Genomic DNA, 17,696 nt, shown 5'->3' on the forward strand with positions numbered 1-17,696 from the left:
TTAACGGAGTTGTTACAATTTATAATGTTATGAGCCAAAATTGTAAGTCTAAAAGTCTTAAAGTTTGCGCATTAGATGTAATATTATTTTAACGTAATATTATTAATCTCTTTTGGACAAGCCATTTAGTTAACTTTAATTCAGTATTGCAACATGTTATCTTGCGGACCCTGTACACGGGACTATCTGAAATACCCGCAATTAAGATAATCGCACAAAATGCCTCAAGAAAACTGCAAAATATTAAAAATACAGCATTTGTAATCAGTTCAAAACGAGGTGGTCGCTTGTTCAGATGCGAATCACCATACGAGACATGGACATTCTTCGGATTAGCCTGATTGTGTTTATTTCAACATTGCCAACTTGTGTTTGGCTTACTGAAGTTAAACCGGAGGGACGCATTGTGAATGGATCGCAGGTGGACATAGCACGACATCCGTATTGTGTATCACTGCGATATCGACGAAGCAACGACTCGGCTTACCTTCACGAATGTGCTGGAATCATTTATTCTGAACGAGCCGTGGTGACAGCCGCACAATGTTTGGCTGATCTAACGGAGGACACGAAATTAATTGTAGTTGGTGCTGCGAATAAGCGAAATGGGACAGATGGAGTAGTGTATCCCGCCGCAAACTGGACATATCATCCACAGTTCAATTATTATACGGCTGACTACGATATAGGAGTTGTCATCTTGGATACCCCTTTCGATTTCTCCTATTATGGCATTCGCCAGATTGGAGTACGCGAAGAACGTCCTGCGACTGGAAGAAACGCCCTGGTGATTGGTTGGGGCTATCGAGAGGAATGGGGTCCTTCTAGCCCCCATCTGGAACAAACAAGTGTACCCATAGTTGGCTCAGATGAATGTAATAGCATCTATGGAGCGGGTGAGGTGACCGAACGCATGATTTGCGCCGGAAAAGTTGCACAAGGTGGAAATGATGCATGTCAAGGAGATACTGGCGGTCCATTGATTATTGACGAGGAACTTGTGGGTCTAGTTTCCTGGGGACGTGGCTGTGGTCGCCCTGGTTATCCAACTGTTTATACATATGTTGCCAGCTTCAAATCATGGATCAATGAAACTCTACAAGTCGCTGGCGCGCTATAAAAATGCGTTAAACTATCCAATAAGCGGCAACAGCTTTATCATCAAGTAGCTGTATACGATTATTGAGCGCTAATTATATGTTTTTACCGAACTTCGAACGATTCTATAATAAAACCATTAGTTTATTGTCCGCTGTCGAATTGCGTTTACCATTATCTGTTGACAATGAGAGAGCAACTAGAAAAGCTTCTGTTCTCTGACAAAAGCTAGTTGTATTGGAATAGAAGGCTTTATTTTAGGCACTGTAATCATTAGTGTTTTAATCAGGTGTTATAATATCAAGTAAGAAAGCTACAGTCAAGTGTGCACGACTGTGAGATACCCGCTACACATTTTGAATAAAACCAAAATATTGCCGTAATATTATCAAAATTATTATTTTGGTATATACCACAAAAATACAAAAAAATATGTCAAATTGTATATTTGGTATATTGATATGGTATTTAAGGTATACTATTGAGTGCAAAATATACCAGATTTTCATCCAAAGCATATAAGACCCCTAGTAAGTAGGCGTTTTTGCCCATACAAACATATTTAACATATTTAATAACTTCGACAATTTTTATACGATCGCAACCAAATTTTCAGGAATCACAACTACTATAGTTATTAATGTATATGGTAATTCCATAGCGAAATTTGTCCCGTGCGAGACTTTTCACAGTGCACTGCAGTGAAAATAACATAAACTGAAACAATTTAAAAAATAAGTGAATGTTATTCTTAAAGCTTTAGATAAGCACTATATTTAGAGCTAAGATTGATTTTAGGAACTTTTTCTGTTTTACGATAAAAAATATAAATTCGTTCATTTTTTGGTTGTGCGTACGAATTTTTGCAATTATCACAACAGAAAACAAAACAGAAAGAAAAATTCAAAACTATTCTTAGCTCTAATTAAAGTACTTATCTAGAGCTATAAAAATAAACTTTTTTTATTTTTAAAATTGTTTCAGTTTGTGTTATTTTCAATGTAAAGAGTCTCGCACGGGACAAATTCCGTCATGGAATTACCCATATACCAAAATTCGACTCTAGCTTTAAAATTACGCTTGTTATTCCATTTTTGTTCATTTGCGGCCAAGGGGGGAAGTGGGCGTGGCAAAAATTTGAAGCAAACTTGATCTGCGTGCAAACATAACAAAATGCTGTCAAAAAAAAATTAGAGCTCCATATATTATAGTCTCTGAGATCCAGTGTTTCATACGGACAGACAGACAGACCGACATGGCTAGATCGTCTCGGCTATTGACGCTGATCAATAATATACCAGGTGTACCGGTATGAAATGAGCCGCTAGATAGAAATGTCTCGTTAGGGAACATTTGTTGTGAACGAGCCTTTATTAATTTTTTTTTTATTGCTCTGACATCTGTGAAACATATTTAGTATACATTAAACAGACAACAATATATTTTTTAATCGTGTTAAAAATGTCGAATTTTGTGCCAGAAAGTGATGATTTGCGGAACGCATAGAAAACCAGAAAAGTGTGGTGTACTACGAGCTCTTAAAGCCTGGTGAAACCGTTAATACTGATCGCTACCGACAACAAGTGATCAATTTGAACCATGATCGAGAAACGACCAGAATTTTGCTCCATGACAATTCACCTGACCACAAAGCAAAACTGGTTCAGGATACAATCAAAACACTTGGCTGGGAGCTGCTACCCCACCCGCTGTATTCACCAGACTTGGCTCCTTCCGAATACCATTTGTTTTCATCGATGGGCTGAGCAGCAGTTTGATTCCTACGAGGAGGTCGAAAGTTGGGTGTTTGGTTGGTTTGCTTTAAAAGACGAACAATTTTATTGGCGTGGTATCCACAAATTGCCAGAAAGGAGGTCAAAATGTGTAGAAAACAATTGCCAATACTTTGAATAAAATGTTTTTTACTTTCCCATTAATAATTAGTGCTTTATGTTCACAAAAAAAGGCTCATTTCATACCGGTACACCTGATATATACTTTGTAGGGTCGGAGCTGGCACAAAGTTGTAAAGTTATATAATATAAAAATTACCAAGTAATAATTATTTGTTAATTTTAATAACTCTCTTGAAAGCATTGATTGATTGCTTTTTAAGTAAAAAGGTCGCTTATTACATACATATGTAATCACTACATTGTAAGCACTTTGTCTTTTTTGGTTTTAGAACGTTTAAGTATGTTTTAATAGTTACAAACTTTTTCATGTATTTTAAATATTTGAGAATAAAATAAAACTCAAACAAGAAAGCTACAGTCGAGTGTGCTCGACTGTGAGATACCTGCTGCATCGGATGTAGATGCATATTAAGAATATATATGTATGGGATCAGAGATGACTCATTCTGCTTGTTATTTACATTTGTTGAAGGCACAAAGTTATTATACCTTCTACCTTATGGGTAGTGTGTTTTTATACTTTTTCAGCTTATCAATAATGATTATTACATGCTTTCCATATCAGAAATGAAGCAATATAAATTATTAGTTTTTTATCATAAAACAGGACTTTTAAATCTACAAATCATTGTGGAATTGCATAGTTTAACCTTAAATAAAAAGCATGACATAGATCACGCTCTAACAACTGCTATAATCTTTATTGCGATTACTGGTACTTTTGAAAATAACAGCTTAAGCGATTACTTTAATCGAATTAAAAGTTGATAAGTAGGGTCTTTACTTATTCTCGTTATACCCGGTATTATTATAAAATGACAACTGCAACATTTTATATTACATTACATATTTTAAAATGTGATTACCATTGTTTTATGCTAATCAATAAATCACAAAGCAATACAAGTTTTTATAGGAGCGTCGACATTTTTAAATATTTTTATACCCCTTGGGGTATCCCTCGATTGTGCATAGTCGACTATAATTCGAATAGATAACAATATTTGCAAATTACCAGATTAACACGTGTTATTTTGTAAATTATGATACAATTCAAAGTAGAAATTTATGATTTATGAAGTATTTATTGTAAATTCATATGCTCTATTTTTCCTTAGAATTCTTCACAGAAATTCAATTTTACCCAAATTTTCACTCTGTTTGGCGGTCTCTTCGATCCAAGAGCGCAACTCAGGAACGGATGCATAAACGCCTGGATAATTTGGACGAGCACATCCGGTGCCCCATGACACAATGCCCAGCAGCTTATTCTCGAAGATCAGGGGGCCACCAGAGTCACCCTGGCAGGCATCCTTGCCACCGCCAGTGACGCCTGCACATAACATACGACTGGTCAGCAGAATTGAGTAGGCGGACTTGCAAGCTGAGTTCTCGACAATGTTTACTTCCACCTTTTGCAGCTCGCTGGCCAAATATCCACCTTCAGTAGTTGTTCCCCAACCAGTTACAAGGACAGGAGTATCGTTCTCAGGACGTTCCGTTGCCAATTCAATTGGCTGAGCATTCTCATTATACTCAATGTCTCCGTCTAGGAATAGAAGCGCTGCATCGTAGTCATTATTAATGGTCCTGTAGTTGTCATGAATGACAAATTTCCGGACAGCTAGCTCCTGGCCAGTAGGGAAGAAGATATTGTTGGTGCCAATGTAGATCGTCAGGTTTGAAGCATCAGCTAGAGTATTCACACAATGAGCTGCGCTCACAATGGTATTTCTGTTATAAATTGATCCGCCACATCTGTGATTGCCTCGGTAACGCATGGAAATCTGATGAGGATATTCACGAATGTTAGTTGTTTCGCCGCCAACAATTCGTCCGTCTGGCATCGGCACACCGCTGTGGAAGACGGTGTTTGCCAACGATGAACCGATTATGAAAAGCCCGATCAAGATGCGAAACATTTTTACAAACTAACATGAAATTCTTGGAGCTCACGGTTTTTATAGAAGTTAATGATTATTCAACTAACTTGATTAAAAGCGATAATGAAAACGTTATAAATCCATCTAAACCGCTTTAAGTTTAATGTTTGCCTTATCTTATCCTTATCGACAGTTGACGATTTTAATGAGATCGCCCAAAAGGCTTTAGCTGCAAAGCTTTTACTTGGGTCGTATTCGATTAATATCGATATCATCGGAATAGCAAATATAAAAGTTTCTTTAATATTAAATTGATAGGATAATAGTTTTACTATAAATATTATATTTTAAAAAACAGATGTAGTTAGTTATTTATTTGTACCAGAGAATTTTTCTTCGCTTGCAACAAGGAAATTTTTATAAAATAAGGCTGTTCAAAATTCGCTCAAAAAGCATTTCTTTTATCTAAACTTTTTCTAAGATATTCTTTATTGCTCTTTGATAGAATTTTCAGCTGAAATTTATTACCGGAAACTAATTTTTCGGAAGAAATTTTCAGAAATGCAAATTGAGTAAAGTTTTCAATGGATATTTCAAATAGATGTTTTCGTGTGAATCAAAGCACGCAGAAAAAATAATAAGCACAAAAATCATTTTGTCGTCAGCGACTTAATAAAAGAAAATTTGATTAAATTTTGATAAAACTAATTTCTTTGAAAATAAATTATTTATTAAATTATCATTTCTATTTGCTCTTTTTTATATTACAACTAAAACTCTATTGAGCGGTTAAAAATCAATTGGAGTACTGCCATAGGTCCTTAATATTGGGCCAAACTTTTTTTTTTCGGATGCTAAAAATAAAACAAATTGTAAATATGTACAACACAAATTAGTAAGAATGCGACGGTTTCAAGTGAAATGTTGGGTGACTATAGTCATGTCAAGACTAATCCTAATGTACATGTTGCAATTTGAACTGCAATTACATCAAATATAAAACGTTATTTTTAGATCATATTAGCAAGGATATTTCATATACTTATACTTTTTAAAATATTTGATCGAATACATTATATTGTTATAAATAAAGTTACCCATAGTTCTACCCTATTATAACTTTGTGCCGGAAGGAAATGTATGTAACAGGAATAAGAGGCATCTCCGAACCTTCTACCCTATGAGTAGCGGGTATACAAATTTATAAATTTAATTCAATAGCGTGGTTTTTCCATAACAAATCGTATACCTGGATGCTCTTTAGCATAAGCTAAGGCGTCAGCTAAAACTAACAGAGAGTACTGAGAATATAAGAACCTTCGTGTCGCTGCTAGGCACACAAGCAAGAGTGCCGATCCCTGATAAATGCATAAATTTCTAACAGCGTTGTTTAATATTATACTTAAATTTGTTCGCATTATTTCGCTGTATTTTTTTTCGTCGCAATATCCAGTTGAATTGTGAAAAATGTCGTCGGTATAAGCGTTTTGTCGCTAAAAGCGGAGACGTACTAAGCGGAGGCTCTTTCATATAAGTTTGTATGGGGACCAACCAAGCCATCGAGTTTTCGTCGCAATAACCGGACGGACACTATAAGCAGAGTCGTTACAACCGGATTGTACTGTATTTTATTTAAATTTTGCCCACTGGTCTTTCAATCCCTCAAGTCTGAAAATGTATTTACCAATGCAAGTTTTAAGCTTGTCTATAATTCACAGATGCAATAAACAATATTATATAAGCGTTAACATTTTAATATTTTGTGCATTCTCCCCGAAGCGGAATGTAATTCGAATAGATATCAATATTTGGAAATTACCCGATTACAATTAAATAGTAGATACATTTAAAAGTAGAACTTTATGATTTAAAAAGTATTTATTGTAAATTAGTATGCTCTATTTTTCCTTAGAATTCTTCACAGAAACTCAATTATACCCAAATTTTCACTCTGCCGGGCGTTCTCCTCGATCCAAGAGCGCAACTCAGGAACGGATGCATAAACACCTGGTTTATTTGGACGAGCACATCCTGTGCCCCATGATACAATACCCAGCAGCTTATTCTCGTAGATCAGGAGGCCACCAGAGTCACCCTGGCAGGCATCCTTGCCACCGCCAGTGACGCCTGCACATAACATACGACTGGTCAACATAATGGAATAGGCGGACTTGCAAGCTGAGTTCTCGACAATGTTTACTTCCAGGTCACTAGCTAAATTGCCATCTTCAGTAGTTGTTCCCAACCAGTTACAAGGACAGGAGTAGCGTTCTCAGGACGTTCCGTTGCCAATTCAATAGGTTGAGCATTCTTATTATATTCAATCTCTCCGTCTAGGAACAGAAGCGCTGCATCGTAGTCATTATTAATGGTCCTGTAGTTGTCATGAATGACAAACTTCCGGACAGCAAGCTCCTGGCCAGTAGGGAAGAAGATATTGTTGGTGCCAATGTAGATCGTCAGATTGGAAGCATCAGCTAGAGTATTCACACAATGAGCTGCGCTCACAATGGTATTTCTGTTATAAATTGATCCGCCACATCATCTCGCGAATGTTAGTTGGCATCTGGCATCGGCACACCGTGCTTGGAAGACGGTGCTTGCCAACGATGAACCGATTAAGAAAAGCCCGATCAATATGCGAATCATTTTTACAAACTAAACAATGTCATGTTAGTTTCGGGGCTTTTTATAGAGGTTAATGCCTATCCAATTAACTTGATTAAGCGAGATAATGGAAACTTTATAAATCTTTCTAAGGCGCGTTGAGTTTTATGTCTGCCTTATCTTAGCGTTACAATTGACAATTGTAGGGGGATCGCCCAAAAAGCTTTACCTATAAAGCTTACTGCTGAAGAATTTATTTTGTATTCGATTAATATGGAAGTGATCGGAATGGTCAATATAACGGTTTCCTAAATTTAAAAACGATAAACGATATAATATAAATATAATTTAGCAGAAATGGTTGTTTATTGATTTGCACTAAATAAATTAAATTTAAGAAGAAAATTTTTGTAAAATATAACAAAGTAAAATTCGCAAAAAAATCTAATCCTGAAACTAGCTTATTTTTAAAGAGAACTTCTGGCATGAAAATAATAGGACACTTAATGTCGGGCAAAGAGATTTTTACTGTATTTGAGAAAATTTATCTTGGATTTGTAAATACTTTTAAAAATAGTAGCAATTGTACCTCCAACTTAAATTAATAAAAACATCTTCGTATCTGAAGAATTATGAATGTTGGATTATTATACGTTAGTGTGCATCTTGAAATATCAACTGCAATTACATAAAATATAAAAATATATATTTTAGGTCATATCAGCAAGAATAGTTAATGTGGGAGTGTCCATATATTTTAATTTAAATTGTGTGAACAGGTTAATATTGTATCTATCTTACTGAAGGTAAAATTGTTTATTGATTTCAGATAGAGAATTTCGTTAAAACTTAATGGCAATAATATTTTTTTGAACAGTGTAGCCTTCGACTTTTTGTTTAGCTCATACATCATTTAATGATAATTCCACCTCTTCAAATAGTTGTCAATCAAATATTAACTTTATTGTGATTCATAATTTTTATAAGTTCGGTTGAACGAGTTCCACGTAATCTTTATGTTTTCATACGAGAAATCTTTTTAGAATTAGCTACCATATAAAATTACGATATAATGGCACATTATTTGTTTATATCGATTGTTTATTGGAAACATAAATAATCTGGGTTATTATGCCTTATCATTGTGCTAAGTTGGCACGCACCGGTAGACGATAGATTACAAATCTCTGCAGTTTTAAGTGGAACGTCGACGATTTTAATCTATTGGGAAGTTTAAGGCTTTGAATATTAGATTGCGTACAACACAGACATCTCGGTAGAATATCAAAGTTCATTGTAACTGAAATAATATGAATCAGCTTACTGATAATCCACTTGTGCAAATTATGTGACTTTTCAGTTTAAGGTTTTTTGTATCGTAAAAGACTTATCGAAGAGCTTATGGTTCTATGGTTTAATTATGGGTAAGAATTTCTCTTTAAAAGACTACCGACAAAAACCTGTTTATGGAGTTGGTCACATAAACTTTATAATATCATACCATTCCTTTATTGATATCCGAAACCATTCGTGGATTTGTCGCGATTTCGGGTTTTGCGAGGTGCGATAAGCCCTCGACTATATAAACCCTATGTCATTCGCTATCCACCCATTTTGAGTTTACTCGTTCAGCGAAATGTCGCGTCTTGGATTAATCGTTTTGGGGCTGCTGTCCTTAGTTGTTTTCATTAATGGTGCAGCCATAAGTACTCATATTGTAGGTGGCACTGAGGCGGATATAGGTAACTATCCGTACCAGGTGTCGGTGCGTCTGGAGACTTATATGTTGCTGCACATTTGTGGCGGTAGCATCTACGCTCCTCGAGTGGTCCTAACGGCTGCTCATTGTATCAAAGGACGATTCGCTTCATACATCCGCATCGTGGCCGGTCAGAATTCCATTGCTGATCTGGAGGAGCAGGGTGTGAAAGTTACCAAATTGATTTATCATACGGGTTATAATAAAAAGACCCATGTGAATGACGTTGGCTTAATTATAACCACTGTGCCACTAACATACTCCAGCCTCATACAGCCCATTGCCTTGGCTGTCGACTCAACCAAGGCGGGCACATATGCCATCGTTAGTGGTTGGGGTAAGCGCACAGAAGAGGATGAAGCACTTCCAGCCCTACTACGTGCGGTTCAAGTGGAAATTATGGACACGAATACCTGTGGAGCGCAGTATTCGACCAAGGATTACACTATTACGGAAGAAATGTTGTGTGCTGGCGTTGAGGAGGGAGGCAAGGATGCTTGCCAAGGAGATTCGGGAGGACCACTGACTGTAGATGGCATTTTAGTTGGTATCGTGTCCTGGGGCGTTGGCTGTGCCCGCGAAGGTTTTCCCGGAGTGTACACCAGTGTATTGCCTCACACTGCTTGGATTGAAGAACAGGCAGCACCATACCTATAAACAATTAACTTCAATGGGTTGATTAATAGCTGCAATCGAAGAAAGCAAACGAACAAATTATTTTACAAAAAATTAAATCTACTTTTATTCGATATAAATATATCTACTTGAGCATTACAATCATTTGTTTTAAAATTCGTAGTTGGGATCACTCAAATTCGATACTCATTTATTTAGATAGTCCTATCGATAAGTCGTTTAAGAGAACATGAACATAAATTGTGAATGCGTTTTCCGTGGAAATAAATACATATGCTACAGATTTAATCAGGTTTACAGACACTGCTTAAAAAATGATGTGTAAGAGCTCATATTATTTGAAATTATATTAATTTGCTCATAAAAATAATTTTAAATATCAATTAAAACGTTTCATTTCCAGTAGCAAAATAATTAAGCTCTTGAGTTTGAGTTATAGTATTTTTACAGAATGCTCATTTATGTTTTTGGTATGGTATTTTTTACATTTTTTTGACGCATATTCTACAAATTTCTGGCATTGTCAAACGGTCACATTGACTTCGAGAAAACTCGTGAAATTGTAAAAAACAAGCAGAAAAATACAATTTAATTATTGCCAACACAGTAAATAACTTTAAATAAATATGTCATTGTTTGGAGCGTTAATGGGCGATTTTGATGATGATCTCGGATTCATGAAGTAAGTTAAAATATGCGCTGTTGAGTGCTGTGGGTGTGGAAATGTTTCGTGTAAAGAGTACTTAGTGCTTATGTGCAAGTACTAAAGTTCATTGAAAAGTGTTGATAGTGCGGTTGAAATTGCAAAATGCATGCTATTTGTGAGGGTGCTCCGTTAGGCAATGAAAAGTAAATCTTAATATACATGGCTATGTGCGTTTGCGTTTACACAATACACACAAATTAGATTTTCGTTAGCTGTTATGTGCGAGTGTGTGTGTATGTGTATATGTGTGTTTGTATGGGTGCGCAGCATGCCAGCGTAAAAAGAGGAAGTGCACGCAATTAATCGATTATTTCGATTGCTAATCTTATTTTTAAGGACAATGCTATGTTTAATATTAAAGCATAGTACAATAAATGCAACTATATATATATACAGTTACGGTTATTTAAATTAAATTGAAACGCGGATGATTGTTCTTTATAAACATGACTTTGTTTCGCAGTTTTATCGACCGCATCCATTGCATCTTATTGTAACAGAGCTGCCACCTAACTTTAATTGAAAAACAGCTGTTTGCTTTTATAAACAAGGTAGCTTAGCGCTATTATTCATTTGATGGTATCACGTCTTTTATTTTTATCGTAGTCAACAGTGCCATGTCAATGTTGTAAGTAATGTTTGTTTGTCTGTTTTCAATATTTGGAATATTCACCATAGTTTATTAAATATATTTGGCATACATTCGTTATGAAACGAAAGGGAAATTCTCTTCGCAGGAAATCGATAAACGAGAATCAAGAAATGAATCCTAAGTTAATACTTGTAGAAAATTGGCATTGGTAGACTCACTAATTAAGTATTTGCTTCTTCCCTTTTAGCAATCACATGAACCATCACATGAACGCAATGAATATGCAAATGCGGTCAATGAATCGCTTGATGAATTCCTTTATGCCCGATCCGTTCAGTATGCTCGCTCCATCCCCATTTGATCCGGGATTCCAGCAGGGCGCCCTTATGGAACGCAGTCAACAGGCCATGGCTCCAATGGGCGGAGGACTCTTTGGTTTTCCACCAATGCCAAGTTTCAATCGCTTGCTTAATGGTGCTGGTTCGTATAACTTGGAACTGCAAGCTTTAGAATTGTGATATAACTGTTTATTTTCATGATTTAGATATGGGCGCCACTAATGGCGCTTCATTTTGCCAAAGCAACGTCATGACCGTATCAACTGGTCCGGACGGACGTCCTCAGATCTATCAGGCTAGTAGCAGCACCAAAACTGGGCCAGGCGGAGTGCGAGAGACACGCAAGACCGTTCAGGATTCGCGTACAGGTGTGAAGAAAATGGCCATTGGCCATCATATTGGCGAGCGCTCGCATATTATCGAAAAGGAGCAGGATCTACGCTCTGGCCAGCTGGAGGAGCGTCAGGAATTCATCAATCTGGATGAGGAGGAGGCCGAGCAATTTGATCGCGAGTTCACAACGCGTGCCAATCGTGGAGTCATGCCACATGGTGGTCATCGCGGTGGCATGCGCGCTATACAGGCTCCAGTATCGAGCGGTTCGACTGTAACTATTGAGCCACTGGATGATGATGATGATGATTGTGTGATCCAAGAGCCATCGCACTCGGGTCGACCCGCATTGCCAGCGCCGCCAACAGCTCCACACAGCAGGTGAGTCGACTCGACACTACCAGAAAACGCATGAATGTTCTTAACAGGTGTTTGGGGGTCGGTAATTAGTGAGCTGCTTAGCTTCCGTTTGACACTTGACACGTATGTTAACCTTAATAACTAATTAACAGATTTGGTATTCTGGATTTGTCTGCTGTGGCCTTTTGAACATTGTTATTTAGATGAAGTTAATGCATTCAATTAGTTGACTTAATCGATATGTGGCGTCCATTGCAGACAAATCTAGGTGCTATAGGTAGGCTGTTCCCTTTTTTGTACCCTCTCTAAATTAAACGTTTGTATTTACTTGCAGATATACTAATTACTAAATCAAGCAAAAAGTACATACAGTATATTTTACTATCGAATACAAATAAATATATTTATATCAGACAGATATATCTATATAAATATATATAAACATAATGCATATATATCAGAGTCCAAGCTAATACAGAACAATTGCATATTTATAAATATAAATTTCTGCTTTTACATTCTAACAACGTTAATAACTAATGACAAAAAAGATAATCAAAAAAGAGAACAATTTGAGGTAGGCGGCAAGCAATTTGTAATTACTACATATACCTTGATTTGCAACTTTTTCCATTTTGTTATCAACCAATGTACAAATTATTTGAGTATTTTAATTTTTGATTCATGCACATACATTCATAAGCATTCGTTACGTTACGTAGACTGCAGTCCTGCGTAAGATCCTAATCGCGTTTCGATACTTTTGCGATGCTACGTAATACGTAAGGAGCTTCTATTACTACCAAATAGTAACACACAATTAATGTGATCCTCGACACTCGCCAAATGTATTGTTGTAATCTCTTTTAAATTTTCTTCGAATCGATTCCATACAACGACGACAACAACAGCGACACAGCAGCAACAACATCTTCGCCTCATCGCAACGCCGCAATTATCACAAGTCCAGCGCCGTCATCACCCACAGTCTACGGCGTTACAAATAATAACTATTTGGGCGGAAACGGAAATGCATCGTCGTCGTCGCGTCGCGCCTATCTGCGTAACGCACAACATTTGGCCACGCCCCGTCGCCCACTGCGAACACCTTCGTCATCACCGTTGGCCACAGTTTCCAGCGCTAGTCACAGCATTGCCGGCTCGCCAAGGTTTGTTCGCATAAGCAAAACAAGACAACATCAACAGCAGCCAGCAACAACAAAATGATCTAAAACTATCCCACGAATAGGCCCCAGAGACTTGCCTAGCTTCCGCAAACACTAATTTGTAAATCAGTCCAAACTGAGAACCGTTAAGATCCAACGACTTCAACAATTCCTACATTAAAGAATTGCTGCTCTCTGTTTATACGTTTATTTCCTAATACGGCACTTTATTTGGCTCTAATCATAATTGCGCTTTTTCTTCAAAAACATTTACAAAATCAAAACAAACAAAAAAAAAAAAAAAAATAATTGCCGTAGATTTATGATAAACAATACGTTTTTGAAATTTATATCTTAATTAACAATTCTCGCTCTATTTCTTCCTCCTCTCTCTATATAATAATGTATTTCAATTAAAATGCAGAGATTGGCGTTTATATAATTCGCGTTTCTATCGCAAGTAGAGACAAATTACACATACTCTACTACTGATATCACAATTAATAATCAAATACACATAAAATAAACCTATATATAAATATATGATATACTACTACCAAACCACAACGTAATTGAACAACGATCAGTGCCGTTAGACGCGATAAACCGTCAACGCTATCACATCCAATACTAACCCGTAACGGCGTTTCCACGACGATTCCACATCCACAACTATGTCTTCTCCGCCTGCATCGTAGACTAGATTATCAACGCCTGCGACGCTAAACACACATCATCGTTACGTCACCGCAGCGCAACACAAAGCAAAGCGACGCCTCATGTTACGTGTAAGGCCGCCAGCAAATCCCAGCTATGTACATAAAAATTCTACTACTCCTACTCTACCTAATACTACTACTACTACTACTACCACCTCTACTACTACACAAATTCTCTGTAAAGTAACTTTTAAATGACCAAATGAGGCGACGAGAACACGTGATCAGCATGTGTCACAATTGCCTTATTTGTGTATAACGTAAGCCTAAGAGTCTGATCCCCTATGAATCGTTTATACAACAATACTTTTAGTTCCAGTTGAAAGAGCAACACATGTATGGAAGATCTCAGTTGTCACTTATGCATTTTTGGTTGCCTTTTGAAAAATTCCATTACGTTTTTCGTTCGTTTAACTTGCGCATCTAATCATCGTTCCGTTACGTTACGCTACGCTACGTCACAATACAACCCAACTCAACGCAACGCATAATTGGTAAATGTAACGCACATTATCTCTACGCTACGACTACCACCACTATAACGTTTAACGTGATTACGAAAATGACGCTATCAAAATTAAAACGTTGTTGCTGTTGTTGCTGCTGCCGCTGCGATTTTGTTGTCTGTCGAGGGACTGCAACAACACATTTACTGCGTACCTCTCTCATATCAATCAGCTTTTGCCACTCTCGAAAGTCATTTGATCACAACCAATCACAAACATCCTCTCGCATCCGAATAACAAAACACTCTTTGCTCCCTCGCGCTCGCTCTCTTTCATCATTTTACCATTTACAATTTACGTTCGAATTGGCCTGTGTACGAATGTTTATATAGTATTATATATATGATGTATTATTATTCTATAAAACTCTTACGTTGTCATAATTTGTTTTGCATATTCTTCATTATTTGTGGCGTATAACCCAATTATTAATGTGCTCATATTTTGCTCTCTTTTCGTCAATTTGCAATTCTGCATCTGCAGTATACATCCACATCCCTATGCTGCAAATCACGCAGCCGCACGCCGTCAACAGCGTCTAAAGCACCATCACCATCATCATCAAGGCAATGGCAATGGAGGAGCAACAGAAGAAGCAACTGAGCCCCGCATCAAATCGGCGAAGCGGAGCAACAAACCTCAATAATAAGCTATTTGAAGCAACCAGCATAATAGAATAACGCATACCTATGCAACATTACACCCCCAAACACACGGTTAATTTAGCCCCAAACTTCAAATTGGTCACATAAAAAAAAAAAAAAAAAACAAATCTGATAAAACATTCATACAGACATTATTTCACACGTATTATTACATTCTGCATTGCGATCTTTACAATTTTTGGCTTGACCAATCCATAAATCGTATATACATACATATATATATATATATAATTTCCAAACAAAACTCATTTGAAATTATAATATTTTGTAAGAAATTGAAATAGTTTCTGCCGGCAACAGGCAGTCAACACTTTTTGATATCCATTGTTTTTCCCCTGACATCACACACAATCACACACAGCGACACCAATACAATGTTAATGGAAATTTTAAGTTGTATTCAATATTAAAACAATATTTAAGCAACGGCACCAATATGGATTTGGGCGTTTTGCAAATATTCTCAAGATTCTTTTAGTTAACTATTACTTAGTAGAATATAAGCAATCAATTTTGCAGCGATTGAAATCAATTTGATGAAGAGCTGAAGCCACCACTCTCCCCTCTCCAACCGCAAATACATTAAAAATCCAATAAATATATAAATATGTATACAAACATAAATACTATGTAATAATTAAGATATAAGTAAATGTTTATGTGAATTTAATTAAACGAAAATACGCATATAGAGTAAATTTTAATCGTAGTTTAATATATATAATCTAATTTATTTAATTATCATTTGCGCTAGTCAACCATCTCCATTTGCGTCTCCTCCGATTCACGCCAATTGCGCTGCACCATTTCCACCAGCTGCTTCCACAGCAAAGTACGTCGCATATAGTTTCCTAGACAGATCAGAATGAAGAGCCATGAGAGTCCCACATAGAAATCGGTCTGCCGATCGGGCACATTGGTCAGTGGACCGTATTGGGTGTACTGCAATAACGCGGGCACTATGCTCCTGGGATTCACGTATTTGATGTTGGTGTGACGCATTATGAACTTGGCATAGCTTATGTTGCCCGGATCCTGCCATGGCGGATCGTATTTGATCAACGGTCGCCCTTGATGGAAGATCATCAAAGTGGGCAGCGAAACAATGCCGAACTCTGCATTGAAACGAGTAAACTGAAAGGCATCGATGTAGGCCACCTTCAGCGTGGGAAACAAATGAGGCAAGAGATTGACGGCGGGTGCCACACGAGCGCACTCCAGGCTGGTGCGTGTGCAGAAGTGAACGACAACACAGCTGCCGTATTCGTGCCGCTTGGTCGCATTGCCAATGGGTTTCAGCAGATTGACAATGTCCTTGGCCGATTTCATGATCAGCAATTTCTCCAATGGAAGCCCAGTGATGTTATGCAACTGTGGAGTTAACTCCTGTTGCAGGCATCTTATCAACAAGGGAGGTTTGCGCTGTTGTGGCAGCTCTGTCAGGTGTAAAATGTGCTCGTCACCGGGCGCACAACTATGGCGATCACTCATCAAAGCGTACGAGTCAAATGAGTAACGACATCCACCACGCAACCCTTGACCTTGAGCTGTACTGGGAGCAGCTGACGATCCTGTGCCATTTGAGTGTATTTTGATCCCCAGATATTGTAGAGCGTTAAACAAGCCGGACAGCTCTGCGCTGGTCAATGTGGCGCAAAGTCCTATTATACATCAAATATATATACAATTCTTTTTGGATTATATTATTATGCTTACCAAATATTAAGAATATAAATAATTTTGCATTTCCATGCATTTTTTGTTTTGATAGACTTCAGTGTGACTGTATTTGGTTAGCAGTGAAAATAACATGGGTTGTATTAAAAAGAATACTAGATTTGTGAGCATGCGGACAAGAGCTGAATGATATAATGAAAAGCTCACTGATATACAACTCAGAATGGCGCATTTCGACAGAACCATTTGAAATAATAAATAAAAAAAAGTTATTAGCGAAAGTTGATGTGCTGTAGTTCTGTGTTGCAATTACATATGCTCATAAGCCCAGCAAAAACTGCGTTATTACTAGTAACCGGACACGTTGCTTGATGCGGGTATGCTCAGCTTTGAGCACAAATAAAATAATAATAATAAATAATTGACAGCCAAATATCATAGTTAGGCATATTTTTGTGCGAATTTAATAAAGCGGAGGGTCGAGAAATTTCTGCTCAAGGGATGGCTGTTGCTGCTCAAGCCGAACCGCACTGGTTGTACTTTATTTTCTTTACGTTTTTAAAACCACCCGGCAACATCAATTTATCATGCTGAAGTGGTGTCCATATAAGCGGAAGTTGTAGTACAAGTTGCCTGCTCAGGGCCAACCAGGCGTATGCACAACGACAACAAGAATTGCAACTACACTTATACATACATATGTACTTACTGTATATGAACAGAAATGGGGCGACC

The 17,696-nt window shown here is 37.2% G+C and overlaps 5 protein-coding genes and 1 pseudogene across 11 annotated transcripts; 3 read left to right on the top strand and 3 right to left on the bottom strand.

Annotated features, from left to right (window-relative positions):
• Window positions 1-253: 253 nt before the first annotated feature.
• Window positions 254-1,292, top strand: LOC117568538 (trypsin eta). Its single transcript, XM_034249256.2, has one exon. The coding sequence runs from the start codon at window positions 296-298 to the stop codon at window positions 1,118-1,120; it is 825 nt and encodes a 274-aa protein (XP_034105147.1). The 5' UTR covers window positions 254-295; the 3' UTR covers window positions 1,121-1,292.
• Window positions 1,293-3,943: 2,651 nt separating this feature from the next.
• LOC117571253 (trypsin alpha-like) lies at window positions 3,944-4,936 on the bottom strand. Its single transcript, XM_034253308.2, has one exon. The coding sequence runs from the start codon at window positions 4,934-4,936 to the stop codon at window positions 4,139-4,141; it is 798 nt and encodes a 265-aa protein (XP_034109199.1). The 3' UTR covers window positions 3,944-4,138.
• A 1,861-nt stretch (window positions 4,937-6,797) lies between these two features.
• Window positions 6,798-7,438, bottom strand: LOC117566755 (trypsin-7-like; annotated as a pseudogene).
• Window positions 7,439-9,132: 1,694 nt separating this feature from the next.
• On the top strand, window positions 9,133-10,040 carry LOC117571374 (trypsin alpha-3). Its single transcript, XM_034253489.2, has one exon. The coding sequence runs from the start codon at window positions 9,141-9,143 to the stop codon at window positions 9,918-9,920; it is 780 nt and encodes a 259-aa protein (XP_034109380.1). The 5' UTR covers window positions 9,133-9,140; the 3' UTR covers window positions 9,921-10,040.
• A 377-nt stretch (window positions 10,041-10,417) lies between these two features.
• LOC117568073 (myeloid leukemia factor) lies at window positions 10,418-15,747 on the top strand. Of its 7 annotated transcripts, none has more exons than XM_034248435.2 (5): window positions 10,418-10,581; window positions 11,445-11,677; window positions 11,742-12,249; window positions 13,140-13,397; window positions 15,103-15,747. In XM_034248435.2, exons 1-5 carry the CDS (start codon window positions 10,526-10,528, stop codon window positions 15,263-15,265), a joined length of 1,218 nt encoding a protein of 405 aa, XP_034104326.1. In that variant the 5' UTR covers window positions 10,418-10,525; the 3' UTR covers window positions 15,266-15,747. The 7 variants fall into 7 exon arrangements, 6 of the variants coding, with proteins under 6 accessions (XP_034104326.1, XP_034104332.1, XP_034104330.1 ...); XM_034248441.2 differs by lacking the exon at window positions 15,103-15,747 and adding an exon at window positions 13,819-14,180; XM_034248437.2 differs by lacking the exons at window positions 10,418-10,581; window positions 15,103-15,747 and adding exons at window positions 11,222-11,378; window positions 13,819-14,179.
• A 186-nt stretch (window positions 15,748-15,933) lies between these two features.
• On the bottom strand, window positions 15,934-17,094 carry LOC117568074 (uncharacterized). Its single transcript, XM_034248442.2, has 2 exons — window positions 17,001-17,094; window positions 15,934-16,945 (listed from the first exon to the last, which is right to left on the bottom strand). The coding sequence occupies exons 1-2, from the start codon at window positions 17,038-17,040 to the stop codon at window positions 16,035-16,037; spliced, it is 951 nt and encodes a 316-aa protein (XP_034104333.1). The 5' UTR covers window positions 17,041-17,094; the 3' UTR covers window positions 15,934-16,034.
• Window positions 17,095-17,696: the final 602 nt, after the last annotated feature.

This window comes from Drosophila albomicans, chromosome 3, assembly GCF_009650485.2.
Source record: "Drosophila albomicans strain 15112-1751.03 chromosome 3, ASM965048v2, whole genome shotgun sequence".
In the NCBI taxonomy this organism is placed as follows: Eukaryota; Metazoa; Arthropoda; class Insecta; order Diptera; family Drosophilidae; genus Drosophila; species Drosophila albomicans.